General features: G+C 39.2%; 1 protein-coding gene across 5 annotated transcripts in view; it reads right to left on the minus strand.

Annotated features, from left to right (window-relative positions):
* The window catches only part of LOC126256060 (exonuclease mut-7 homolog), a 227,486-nt gene that overhangs the window by 110,999 nt on the left and 101,320 nt on the right, over positions 1-15,167 (minus strand). For all 5 annotated transcript variants that reach the window (XM_049955452.1, XM_049955454.1, XM_049955455.1 and 2 more), the window contains exon 11: positions 1,293-1,439. In XM_049955452.1, coding sequence (XP_049811409.1) covers positions 1,293-1,439 — 147 coding nt within the window. The remainder of the gene's footprint in view (positions 1-1,292; positions 1,440-15,167) is intronic.

Below are 15,167 nucleotides of genomic sequence, written 5' to 3' on the forward strand. Positions count from 1 at the left end.
CATGGTTGAACTACAGTTAACATGAGCTGTGTACCTTCTTCCTGGTGGAATGACTGGAACTGATCGGCTGTCGGACCCGCTCCATCTAATAGGCGCTTCTCATACATCATTGTTTACATTTTTGGGCGAGTTTAGTGACATCTCTGAACAATTAAAGGGACTATGTCTGTGATACAATATCCATAGTCAACGTCTTATCTTCATGAGCTCTGGGAACTGGGGTGATGCAAAACTTTTTTTGTGTGTGTGTATACATCAGTTCTTGCCTACCAGAGCTCCACAATTGCTCCAGCTGTGCTCCTGCCCAGCACTCCGAGCACTGCAGTCAGTGGGGCTGTAGGTTGAGGAGGAAGAGGACAATGAAGGCTGTAGTTGGACAGTCATCTTGGCAGACACCAAGTAGTGTGCCAACAGTACTACTTGCTTTAAATTAGATTTATGTTCTGCATTAGAAGTACTATAACACTACAGACTTGTCCAAAAAAGAAAAAGTCGAAAAGCCACTCCAATATGTGGTGGTTTTCCTTAATGTTATTAGAAAATTATTTATTTAATTAATTATGTGTGTTGAGAAAAAGGGATAATGTATAAACAAAGAATATATATGATGTCCTAGCCTAGAGTATAATCTTTGTCCTCCTTGGTATAAAGGTGAGAGAGATAGTATTCTCTTCCTTTTCCTTTGTGACCATCATTTGTTGAACAGCTCTGTATTCAGGTTCGTGTTAAAAGAATTAATATTTCATTCATTTGATTTCAGAAGATATATTAATATTGTTAAATGATAGTACATGTTATCATTTGTAAGATTAGCATTATGTTTTTGTCAACTGTGTTCTGAATGCTGCATCTGTCTTTTATTCTGTAACTTGTAACTTCTTGTTTTGCATTTACAAGCACAGCACACACACTTTTAACTTCATTGTGCAATGCAGCATTTGCCATGTGGCCAACTGCCGAATGCTCTACAGCATCAGTGAAGCGTTTGATGGTGCACGTAAATGCAAAAGGAGGAGCTGTGAGGTACAGAATGAAAGACAGCTACAATGTTCAAAATGAAGCTGACACACGGCATTGAAGAAGATACTAACATATTATGCCAAATGAAGAAGGGTGAAAACCTGAACTGCATCTTAAATAAACGGTATATATAAAGTAGCAGGGTAGTGTATTTATCCAATTAACCAGATTTCTTTATCTTGTAAGTCACAAACTTTTTCCCCTGGTATAAACTAATACACTGTAAATGACTTTATCATCAGAAGCTTACTCTCATAGTAATCTTTACTCACCATTGTGTGGGAAAATAATAGAGTGTTTCTTCACCAATTGTTGCCAAACAAGTGACACATCCAATAACTCACAATGTTCTTCCAGGAAAGGGTACAAATGTGGCAATGAATTTCTAATCATAGCCATATCTCCCACATACGAGAATGCTGGAATGAAAATTATATAAATGAAAACATCTAAAATTCAATATTAACAATAAATGTATTACTTCATACATATGCACATATATCCATACCTCCCTGTCCTACCCAGCCACCCACCTTCCTGTAAGTGGGACACACACACACACACACACACACACACACACACACAGAGAGAGAGAGAGAGAGAGAGAGAGAGAGAGAGAGAGAGAGAGAGAGAGAGTTGAGTGTATTTGTTGCAATCTATTTGCAACAAGTCATTTCTTTTACACACAGGAATGGCATAACACCCCTCCACGATATCTCCCACATTTCAGTGAGCAGAGGGAAGACTGACAATATAGACTCCCAGAATCTTTTCGATATCCTACTAAATATGCTAGTAAGCTTTTACTTGCCTCTTATTCAAGCTCATCTCCCACACAATTTTTGCTGCAATTCACTGACATGTCATTATGGAGCCAACTGTTACAAGATGTGTGAAATCAGAATTTCCATTGAAACTAATGTCTTATTTTGCAGAATTTATTTAATTTCTTATATACTTCTTGCTTTGACTTAGCTACTGATCTCCAGATACGTTAAAGAGATTATTATCAAGGATGAGTGCTATTTTGGTGCACCTCATGTTCCTGATTTAAGAGTTTGGTTGAAGCCAATTGTCCTGAATTTCATTAACGAGTATGCTTAAGTTATAACTGTTGGGCAGAAAAGTGGAATGTTGTGTATTTCAGAGAACAGGTACTTTACCTTAACTATCCAAATCGAAAGGATTCTTTCCATAAAATTTAACCTCCAGGTGAGATACTTAAGGACGGAATCTGTTGAAGCAAATTAGTCAACAAGAAACTTGGCTTCTGTATGATAACTCTTTCCCCTTGGAATGAACTCTGACTGCACTATGCGCATAATATTGGGGGGAAAAAACAATGAGCATGACTTTGATATCTGATTTTGACTCATGTGCTTTTTAGGGTGAGGAGATTCATTGGTTTTCCATTGGAAACTCAGAATTTCCACGCCAGTGTCACACCCATAGACTGAAGTCTCATCTCAGGTAACAATTTTGGACACAAAGTCCAGATCTGAGTGAAGACAATCCTTCAACTCCGTGCAAACCAACACACAATCTTCTTCATCACTCAGAAGTTTGGGCACAACAGATCTTGCACTCACTCACATCATCTATAAATTATTGATTAAACTGCTTTGCACAGATTGCTTTAAAATACCCCTGAATGCCAGTTGGAAACACAACTAGTGCAATTCTATAACTATATATATTTGTGTGTGTGTGTGTGTGTGTGTGTGTGTGTGTGTGTGTGTGTGGAGTATACAGAAAAACCTCAAGGAGGGGGGGGGGGCTAAAGATATTTTGAGCTACCTTTACTTTTACCAATTTAAAAAATAATCAAGTCACATGCAAAGTTTAAGAAAGTTTTATTTAAACTGATTATACACATATACAAGACCATGTCATCTTATGATATTAAAAAGTTACAATTGTGGTTCTCTTCCTTAAATGATGAAGTCTATGGGCCTATTCTTCCTGGTAAATTAGTTAATTACATCGTCAATAAGACAATCAAAGTCAGGGTGAGTGTTCAACAGAGCTAAGCCATTAAGTCGATCCTCCTCCATTGTTGACCTCAGTCATATCTTTATACGCCGCAATGTTGAAAACCTTCTTTCTACTGTAGCAGTAGAGGCAGGTAGACAAGTAAATATTTTGTACAGCATGTGCAAAGTAGGATAGGACAAACAGACTGTGCTTGCATAACAGAATCATGATCATTAAGGGCATTTGTGCTCGTTTGCTTGTACTGAAGAATCTCTCCCATTAGTCTCTTTTTAATCATAAAGAGTGATTCTTCTTCAAAGAATGGTAGTTCAGTTAAGCACCGATTCAGTTTATGTGCTGGATCATTACCATCATTTTTCAGTAGTTGTGAGGGTAAAAGTATGTTGAATTTTAAATGCTAAATATTTTCTTCAGCAAAACACACTCACATTCTGTCGTAACATGAGCCAGTGTTGGAATGAAAACAGTTCTTTTCCAGGTTTTCCCTGTGTCCTTGTCTGCCTTTACGACAAGGAACACTCATCTACACATCTAACTCTTCCATAACTGCCTTTGTCTCTTCAACAATACAAGCATAGTGGCTATCAGCATAAGCTCTCATGCCATCTTACACCTTGAGCATCGAATCTAATTTTGCTTTTGCCACTGCTAGGGTCTAGGGTCTTGTAAAGATTTTGCTGACTGGATATGTTATGCTGGTAATGTCACTCACAAGGAGATGGCATGACTGTTGGGTCGGGGATTTGTCCGAAATTTTGTGTAGTGAAAGAGGACCCCTAACACCTCTCGTGGTTAAAATATTAGGACGCACTACTCGGAAAATCCCGAGAAAAATCGATCCAAAGTTTCTTAGGTTCCTTATGAGTATAAAATGTTAGTTCATTGCTGAGCCACCGCCTGGCCTAGATGGCTGCCGGCATGGTAGCTCAGTGTGTTCAGTCGTAGGGCTGCGTGCTCTCTGTAATAAAAAAAAACTGGGTCAAGGAATCAACGATCAACTTGAATGGATGTCTTGTGACGTCCACCCAGACCAAACGCAACGAACTATATCGAGGAAAAAAAGAAAAAAAAAGAAGAAGAAGAAGAAGAAGAAGAAGAAGATGGTTAGGGCAGGACTCTTACGCCAGAGGTCTCGGGTTCGATTCCTCCTCTGGCATTTTCTTTTGTTATTCCACCAATTATTCAAAAAGTTTCTCAAACCTTCATTACTTTTAAAACATTATTTTAGCTCAAGAATGTAAAGTTTTTCATTCACTGAAAAATATTTGTGCTCGTTGTTCTATTTCGTTTTATAGGGTTTCAAGGTTTAAAGGGGCTTTGTAAGGGTCCCGTTGGGATTATAATGGTCATCTGCGCATAGGACTGTGCGTGAGCCATGAGAAGTAAACGGCAGTTTGTTTTTCAATTTCGTCGTGAACAGACTTGCCTGTTTCAAATTTCAGCGTGTTATTCCGATCCAAGGTTAAACATGTCGACTGAAGGAGTTGCTGGCTCATCTGGAATAGCAGAAAAAATTCCTGAAGAATCCTTTCATAGTGATCTATCAAAATTATGACTGAAGGACACAATGGTGTATTATGAAAAGCTGTTGATGGAAAATAATTTAATTGCATTGACATCTTCGGAAGAAATCTCTCGCGATGCTATGTTATTGGCCGGAGAACTTTATAATAATACACTGGAACGTTTGGGTGAAAAAACATTCGTAACTGAAGAGGAATTAATTCACGCTCATGAGGATTGCGAAGAATGTGAGGAGAACGATGAACAGTTCAAAGTGCCACAAAGTGATTCGTCTCCAGATGAATATAAACCGTCACCGAAAAGATTTAAAAGTGACATGATTCCCATTGCCTACAAAGTTAAAGTCGTGAATATTGCTAAGGTGCACCCCACATGGTCCTTGGCGACATTGCAAAAAAAAAAGATGCCGCCAATTGAAGAGAAAAGAATATCTTTCACAGTGGGAGAAAGATATTAAAAGTGGTGGTACTTGAATGGATAAATTTGAGGCAATAGATTCGTGGACCTATGACCGTTTTGTGGAAGCATGACAGCAGTATCAGCAAGTCACAACAAGAAATTTACAGCAATGGGCATTGGCTGCGGCTGCACAATTCGTCGATTTCAAATTCAAGGTGCCTGATCGATGGGTCACGGCATTTAAACAGAAACACAGAATTTCACAACGCAAGATCACAAAACTGGTTTAGAAAAAAGCGGCGTCAATGGAGGACATCCAGGCATCTGCGGAGACCTTTCGTCGGCAGACATGCCATTTAATCCCTCAATACTATGAGGATTATGTGATAAATACTGACCAAACAGGTAAATACACATTTTCTGCGTACAAAATGTTTTTACCGATGTAAAATATATCAATTCAAATTTAATTATAGATAAAGATATTTACACACACATTCAAATATTGTTTAATATTAAAAATACTATTGTTTCAGGATGCCAATATCAATCCGTTTTCCTGGACTCTCACTGAAAAAGGGCGTAAAACAGTTTTCGTGAAAAAGTCGGATTTGAATAAAGTGACACATTCATACACCGCACAATATTCAAGAACATTATCCGGAAAAGAACTCCCACATGTCTTCATATGCTTACAAGAAGCGACAGGTCATTTCCGACCTCATATTCACAAATTAATAGATGGTTATGCCAATACTTATACGAATGTTATAGTAACATCATCGAAGTCCGGAAAATTAATAGTAGTTTTATACATGGATTTTCTCCAGAAATGTTTAAAATCTTATGTTGGGAGAATATATATTTATTTCTCATTGACTCTTGGGGAGGTCAAACGAATCCGCAGATATATGATGCAATTTTTCAAGATGACGAAAATATGCCAACTTGGTCTGTAAAAGTTATACCTCCAAAAATTCACTTCTTTGGTGCAACCTTGGGATGTTTACTTTTACAGGCAAGTTAAAAATTTCATAAAGTGCTTGCAAAATTGCAGTGCATTGTTACAGGAGAATCGTGAAATTAATTCCCGGGAAGGTTGTATAAAAATTCATTCTATAATTCACCATCAATTATCGTCACCAATATTCTGAGACATGATTCAATATGCCTGGTTTGCCTCAAAATTATCAGAAACTCGAAACATTTTCGTAAAAGGTAATGGGGCATGTTTTTATACAGATTTATTGCAAAACGCCCTTTGATTGTAAAAAATCCGCTTTTATATGTAGCGAAAGATGTCGCAAAAATTGTTGCTTTGTTTGTTTTTACGATAATTACCACTGCGGTTCTTGTTTATAATTATTATATGTATAAAAATTGAATGTTTCCCAATCGACTTTGTTATTCTGATTAAAAACCCAATGTTTCTCCTCGTATACTTTACAATGAAAAATGGAAAACCCAACGTCATGAATTGTGTTGTTGGACAAAAAGAAAATAATTTGTATTCAATAATGTAACTAATTTGTTAAAGATAATGTAGGTTTGGGAAACTTCCTGAATAATTGGTGGAATAACAAAATAAAATGTAACAAAATAAAATGAAACAGAAGAAATAAAAAAAGTGCCGGAGGAGGAATCTAACCCAAGACATCTGGCGTAAGAATCCGAGCCCTAACCATCTAGGCCAGACGGCGGTTAGGCAATAGCCTAACATTTTATACTCATAAGGCACCTAAGAAACTTTGGATCGATTTTTCCCGGGATTTTCTGTGTAGTGCGTCCTAATATTTTAACCATGTCAGGTGTTAGGAGTCCTCTTTCACCACACAAAATTTCGGACAAATCGCCAAACCCACAGTCGTGCTGTCTCCTTTTCAGTGAGAACAGAGTGATGAAAAACTCACAATTAGAGAGAGCTCAGAGGAGAATATTGGCTTTGGCAGCCATTTTTCTATCTGTACAACACTGAATTTCCTTAAGAACTTTGGAAACTGTTCCGAGCACATAGCTATCTATGTGCCAGACTGAAACGTATAAAATAGGATGATATGGGCGCGCGTGCCACATAGGAAAGTTCAACTACTTGATAACTCAATTCAGTCGAATTGACTGATGAAAGAAACGAATGAATAGTGTGCATGCTGACTGGCGGTGGTGGTGGTGTGGGTGGCCCTGCAAGGGGGGATGGGGGGGGATGTCTCATGTGCCACCTCCCCCCTGCCCCCCCCCCCATATGTATCTGCCACTGGTGTGTGTGTGTGTGTGTGTGTGTGTGTGTGTGTGTGTGTGTGTGTGTGTGTGTGTCATGTGAAAATACAGTGTTCACAATTTAGTCAATCACATTCTCCAACAACAAAATGTCATTATTTCCCAAGTAACACTGATACTCAAAGTCAGTAAATATTTGTTACTAGTTACGTCAATGTAAATTCACACTAGAATTAGACTTCAAGTACTATAATTTAATCGTGCAGATCACACAAACAAATACCTTCTTCTGTATTGTACTTATTGGTCCTGTTGTCTACAAAAGCAACTTTCGCATAAGGCACTACTCAAGCCAAGTTATAATTACACTTTTGAAAGTGATTTCTAGACATACTTATTTAAAGTTACAATAATAAACTTTAAACAAAGTATTTATTATGTAAAATACTTCATAAATTTAAATAATGGAATAAAAGCAATGATGGTGCAAATATGACTTTAGAGATTTTCCGAAGGTTTTGACATCAGTAATAGCTTTTTATGTTTTCAGGAAGTTTGTTACGAAGTTTAACTCCCATGTGGCATGTATTTTTTTGGCACAGAGATGTGTTGATTTGGCTTGTATATAGATTTTTGTTATGTCTGGTAAAGTGATCATGTATATTACAGTTATTTTGCAGTCTGTAGTCCTTACTTATTACATTTATTTTAAAGAATATAAGGGTTTCCACAATATATACACATGGTAATGTGCAAATACCAGATATCTTAAATATGTATGCAAGAGTCCTGGTTTGCATAAAAAAAGTGTCTAATGGCTTATTTTTGTAGTTTGAAAGTGCTACTAGCTGTCAAAATAGTTCACAGGTGAACTGCTGGATGTTGGCATCCAATGGGCAAAATATTTCAGCAAACGACCAGTTTGCCATCATTGGGTGTGCTCATGAACTAGCTGATTGGAGGGGGGGGGGGGGTTTCTGGTGCTGTGCTTTTCTCTCCTCCTCCTCTCCCTCTGGAAAGCTACTCCATCGGCCATGCATGCCCAGCATCCATGGCCCCACTGCTCCCTCCAACCCAGTGCTCTGTCCTCGGTTCGCACCTACGTACGCACCCTGGCAACACCTTTGCTGATCCTCCGCCTGCCCCTGTAGTCAGTTCATTGTCTAGTATCTCAATCCTCTTCTTGACCACTCTAATAGTGGGTTCCCATGCCTTGCTAAGTACATACCCACTATCACGATTTATTAGCAGTTCCCTTAATTGACTCTAATAGATTCCTTAATGACACAGTCCCAGAGTTTGGATATCTGTGTCAGAGCCTTGGTGTGGTTATAGCCCGTTCTGTGCATTCCTGTCAGGTAGTGTTCTGTGACCTCCAACTTGTCAGGCTGCTGCAATCTGGTATGATGTTGGTGTTCTCTGCAATTCTCTTCAACACTAAGCAATGTTTGACCTATGTAAGTCTTACCTCATTGGCAGGGTATCTGACAGACCCTGGGTTTCCATAGCCCAAAGTCATCATTATCAAGTAGGGCCCTTGTTTTGGCTGATGGGCGAAGACTGCCTTCACTTGGGTGTTTCTGAAGAATTCATCCAGTATTGCTGGATAACACGCCACAAAAAGGAATGAATGCAATGGCCATGGTCGCGTCCTCCTTAAGAGTCCTCTTCTGGTTCTGCCACTTGCTAAACCTCTCACGCTCTAATGCAAACAAAAGCTATAAAACCGAACACCTATAGCAGGTAGAGGGCAGCCATAAGGAAACTAAGACAAGATCCTGATATTGTGGTCTTACCAACTGACAAGGGTAACACAACTGTGGTCCTATCTCACCAAAATTACATCAAGAAAATGTGGGGCCTGCTAGAAGTTGGTGCATATCAGATGGTTGACACTGAAACTACTGAGAGGGTGGAGGGGAAGACCAAACTGCTTCTCAAAGGATCCAGCTTGCCAAATGAGGTTACGAGGGAGAATGAGTTCCACCAAGACTTTATGGTCTGCCAATGGTTCACAAGGGTGGAGTTCCTTTACAGCCCAATGTCAGTAAAATTTGTGCTCCAACATACTCATTTGCTAAGTATCAAAAGAATTTGCTTAGTCATTATGTGGGGAAGTGCTCATATCACATTCACAACTCTATGGATGTTGTTGGATCCCTTAACAACTTCAAGCTTAAAGATACCAACATACTTGTGAGTTTCAATGTTGTTTCTCTTTTTACCAGAGTGCATTTACAAGAATCCTTAGAACTTATGGGCCAGAAATTTGATGCAGAGACAACCCACAATTTTAAGCAAGTTTAGATTAGATTAGATTTACTTTCATTCCAATTGATCCGTAGTGAGGAGGTCCTCCAGGATGTGGAACATCGACGTACTTTCTTCTCTCCGATACCTACTATGAGCAGACAGAAAGAGTAGTCATGGGGTGTTCGCTTTCACCAACTGTTGCCAATATGTACATGGAATATTTCAAGGAGGAAGCCGTAGAATCAGCACAATGGAAACCTACATGTTTCTTCCAGTATGCAGATGACACTCATTATACAACCACAAGGAACAGAGAAGCTTCCATAAAATCTTAATTCCATACACCAGAACATCAAAGTCACCCTGAAACTTGAGGTGGATGGAGTACTCCCTTTATGGATGTGTTGGTTAGAAGAAAAGCAGACAGCACTTTGGGCCCCAGCGCTTATTGGAAGAAGATGCACACCGACCAATACTTACATGCTGACAGCTGCCGCCACTCAATTTAGAGGCATGGCACACTCAAAACATTGGTACATAGAATGAGCCCTATCTCTGACAATGACATAGAACCTGAACATCTGAGGGTGGTTTTCTGGAAGAATGGCTACATGAAGTGGCAAATTTGGAGAGCCTATGTCCCATACCCTCTGTACAACTGGCAGAACCAGAAGATAATTCTCAGGAGGACATGGTCATTGCATTTATTCCTTTTTGTGGCACATTATCCAGCAAGACAGGACGAATTCTTTGGAAACACCTAGTGAATGCAGTTTTCCGCCCATCAGCCAAAACAAAGGCCCTACTTGGTAGTGTGGAAGGTATTTAGACACCCTGCCAATGTGGTAAGATTTACCTAGGTCAAAAAGTGCATACTGTCGAAGATAATTACAGAGAACACCAACGCCATACCAGACTGCAGCAGCATAACAAGTTGGCGGTCACACAACTCTACCTGACAGAACTGCACGGAATGGACTACAACCACATCAAGGTTCTGACACAGATGTCCAAATTCTGGTACTGTGTCATTAAGGAATCTACTGAGATTCGAGTAAGGGGACTGCTAATAAAATTGTAAATTTGAGGTACGTTCCTGTGGGACCAAACTGCTGAGGTCATCCGTCCCTAGCCTTACACACTACTTAATCTAACTTAAACTAACTTACGCTAAGGGCAACACACACCCATGCCCAAGGGAGGACTCGAACCTCTGACAGATGGAGCTGCACGAACCAGAGCCACACAAACCGTGCAAGGCGCCCCAGGCCATGCGGCTACCCCGCGCAGCGAACTACTAATAAATTATTATGATAGTGGGTACATACTTAGAAAGGCATGGGAGCCTGCTCTTGGAATGGCCAAGAAGAGGAATGAAATACTAGACAATGAATTGACTACAGGTGCAGGCGGAGGATCAGCAGAGGTGCCAATATCTTGCGCACCTGGGAGCGAACCTAGGACGGAACACTTGAGTCGACAGGAGCACTGGGGCAAGAGATGCTGGCTGCAGACAACTCATGATGTAGCTGATCAGAGTGAGAGGAGGAGGAGGAGGAGGAGGAGGAGGAGAGAAAAATGCACTGCCAGCCCCCCCTCCGATCAGTCAGTTAGTTCATCAGTGCACTTCATGATGGCAAAGTGGTCATTTGATGAAATATTTTGTTCGTTGGACACCGACATCCAGCAGTTCACCCATGAACTATTTCAACATGAAGTATGCTACGAGAAGCTGAAAAATCACATGCTATTAGCTGTTTTAGAGTTTCCCCAGAAAGTGACTCCATATTTAAGGCGAGAATTTAAGTAAGCAAGATATGGATTCATTACTGTTTTCTCATTACAGCATGATTTTAGTGAGGAAAGAAGGTAATATGTCTTGTTCAGTTCTGCACCAAGATATTCAATATGCTTATTTCATTTTACATTGCTCTACAGCCAAAGTCCTAAGAATTTGGCTTCAGTAATGTTACCAACCAGTTCACCACTGACAGAGACCAAATGGGATGAACATGACCTTGTTTGGAGCATTGTGGAATTTTAGTGCAATGATGTTTTTACTATTTATTACAAACTGAGTATTCTGTGGCCAGCTGATAAGTTGTTTTATGATAGTGTTTACTGATTACTGTAATTATTCACTGCTCTCTCTCATGTTAGAATTGTGGTGTCATTTGCAAATATGATTGTTTTATGTGCATCCATATTTAAGCTGAAATAATTTATATATGGAAGAAACAGAAAGGGTCCCATTACTGATCCTTGGGGTACACAATATTTAATTTGTTTATAGTCTGATAAGTCTTCAGATACAGTTTTTAGGTGGATGTTTGTGCAACTGATGCACAATGCCTGCTTGTTATGCTCTGGAAGGAACTAATCCAGTTGCTGGACAGACCTCTAATACCATATTTTTCAAGCTTTGACAGCATAATCGCAAGGTCCGCCATGTCAAGAGCTTTAGACAGGTCAATAAATACTCCTAGTGATTCCTTTTTCATGTCCATCAGGCTTAATATGGAACTGATGCACTCACTCATAAACAGCAGTTGTCACTGATCTCTTATTTCTGAATCCATGTTGGTAAGTACACAAGATATTGTTTTTATTTGCAAATTTCAAAAGTCTATCATAGTATAAATTTTTCTAATACTTTTGAAATGCAGGAGGAAACTGCAATTGGTCTGTTATTTACATGATCTTTTTCGCCTTTTCTATATACTTGAACGACTTCAGATGCTTTCAGTTTGTCAGGGAAAGTGTCTGCCAGGATCGAGCAGTCCCAAAAGTGTAGAAGTATTTCAATTAGGTTCTATGCACTTTTCTTCAAGATTGCTGCATGGACACCATCAATGTATGTGGAGTTGGAATTTTTCAGTCCTTTATTGCATTAGCTACTTCATCTTTGAGACAGAATTGATGTACATTGACCACCTACAGGCACTTATTTTCTATTCATTGGCTTGGGTGTTCTTATGTATATTTGTTCATATTACATTATCAGCAAACACCTGTGAAAAAAAAAAATGTTAAATGTGTTTGCTGAATTATAAATTTATTCATCATTATGCATTATTTTTGCTGATCTCATTACTTTTTTTAGTATTTTGGAGTATATTTGATAGTATACATGTCTTTCAAGTGAGGAAATTTTTTATTTGCATGTTTTACGAATTAGTCTTTTCCTCTAGCATGAAATCCTTATTCCTCTTAAGATCCAGCTGTTTGTTCTATAATTTTCCCTTACACTTACAGTTTTCAGTGGGAAGGCAATTTGAAGGACATGTGTTTATGTATCAATGGAGTGTTTATGTATCAATGGAGGTGTTGAACTTTTCATTTACAACTTTAATTTTGTAAATCCTGATTATATCTACTACATGTGGTTCTTAAAGGCAATTGTTAATAATACTGCCTTTTATTTTTAAGCTTAGTATTTGAATGAGAGGGTCACTAAACCCTGCACTGAAAATCGTTAATGGAGTGTTGTGTTGACTTTTCTTGACTAGAAATTGATCTAAAGTTGTTTCACAAGTTTCTTTTCCTCGGGGAGCAGATTTTACTTCAGCCATTAATCCATAGGATATTGCAAGGTTTAAAATGGCCTCTCTGTTTCGACAATTTGTGAGGAAATCAATACTGAAGTTGCCACAGATTATTAGCTCACAATAAATTAAATTTTCCTTTACGTAATTTGCCACCCCACCCTGCTTGGTGTTTTTCCTGCAGTAGTAGGAAGACAAAATTAATTAATTTATTTTCGTATTCTGAATTAATTCTGGGTTAAGCCACTGTTTAGAAATGCATAATACTGAGATATATTTAGTTCATCAGTTAAAAGTATGTTAATTTTGTGGATCTTTTTACACAGGAATTGCACATTATGGTGATAAATTTTTGGATTGGGTGTATTCACAACTTGGTATTTGGGAGTCATATTTACAACATCACATCTACCCCCATGAGCCATGGACCTTGCCGCTGGTGGGGAGGCTTGCGTGCCTCAGCGATACAGATGGCCGTACCGTAGGTGCAACCACAACGGAGGGGTATCTGTTGAGAGGCCAGACAAACGTGTGGTTCCTGAAGAGGGGCAGCAGCCTTTTCAGTACTTGCAGGGGCAACAGTCTGGATGATTGACTGATCAGGCCTTGTAACACTAACCAAAACGGCCTTGCTGTGCTGGTACTGCGAACGGCTGAAAGCAAGGGGAAAGTACAGTCGTAATTTTTCCCGAGGGCATGCAGCTTTACTGTATGGTTAAATGATGATGGTGACCTCTTGGGTAAAATATTCCGGAGGTAAAATAGTCCCCCATTCAGATAACCGGGCGGGGACTACTCAAGAGGACGTCGTTATCAGGAGAAAGAAAACTGGCGTTCTATGGATCGGAGCGTGGAAAGTCAGTTCCCTTAATCGGGCAGGTAGGTTAGAAAATTTAAAAAGGGAAATGGATAGGTTAAAGTTAGATATAGTGGCAATTAGTGAAGTTCGGTGGCAGGAGGAACAAGACTTTTCGTCAGGTGAATACAGGGTTATAAATACAAAATCAAATAGAGGTAACGCACGAGTAGGTTTAATAATGAATAAAAAAAATAGGAGTGCAGGTAAGCTACTACAAACAACATAGTGAACGCATTATTGTGGCCAAGATAGACACAAAGCCCATGCCTACTACAGTAGTACAAGTTTATATGCCAATTGGGTCTGCAGATGATGAAGAAATTGATGAAATGTATGATAAGATAAAAGAAATTATTCAGGTAGTGAAGGGAGATGAAAATTTAATAGTCATGGGTGACTGGAATTCGAGAGTAGGAAAAGGGAGAGAAGAAAACATAGTGGGTGAATATGGATTTGGGGGGGGGGGGGGAATGAAAGAGAAAGCCGTCTGGTAGAATTTTGCACAGAGCATAACTTAATCATAGCTAACACTTGGTTCAAGAATCATAAAAGAAGGTTGTATACATGGAAGAATCCTGGAGATACTAGAAGGTATCAGATAGATTATATAATGGTAAGACAGAGATTTAGGAACCAGGTTTTAAATTGTAAGACATTTCCAGGGGCAGATGTCAACTCTGACCACAATGTATTGGTTATGAACTGTAGATTAAAACTGAAGAAACTTCAGAAAGGTGGGAATTTAAGGAGATGGGACCTGTATAAACTGACAGAACCAGAGGTTGTACAGAGTTTCAGGGAGAGCATAAGGGAACAATTGACAGGAATGGGGGAAAGAAATACAGTAGAAGAAGAATGGGTAGCTCTGGGGGATGAAGTAGTGAAGGCGGCAGAGGATCAAGTAGGTAAAAAGACAAGGACTAGTAGAAATCCTTGGGTAACAGAAGAAATATTGAATTTAATTGATGAAAGGAGAAAATATAAAAATGCAGTAAATGAAGCAGGTAAAAAGGAATACAAACGTCTCAAAAATGAGATTGACAGAAAGTGCAAAATGGCTAAGCAGGGATGGCTAGAGGACAAATGTAAGGATGTAGAGGCCTATCTCACTAGGGGGAAGATAGATACTGCCTACAGGAAAATTAAAGAGACCTTTGGAGGAAAGAGAGCCACTTGTATGAATATCAAGAGCTCAGATGGAAACCCAGTTCTAAGCAAAGAAGGGAAAGCAGAAAGGTGGAAGGAGTATATAGAGGGTCTATACAAGGGCGATGTACTTGAGGACAATATTATGGAAATGGAAGATGATGTAGATGAAGATGAAATGGGAGATATGATACTGTTTGACAGAGCACTGA

Source organism: Schistocerca nitens, chromosome 1 (genome assembly GCF_023898315.1).
Source record: "Schistocerca nitens isolate TAMUIC-IGC-003100 chromosome 1, iqSchNite1.1, whole genome shotgun sequence".
Taxonomy (NCBI): domain Eukaryota; kingdom Metazoa; phylum Arthropoda; class Insecta; order Orthoptera; family Acrididae; genus Schistocerca; species Schistocerca nitens.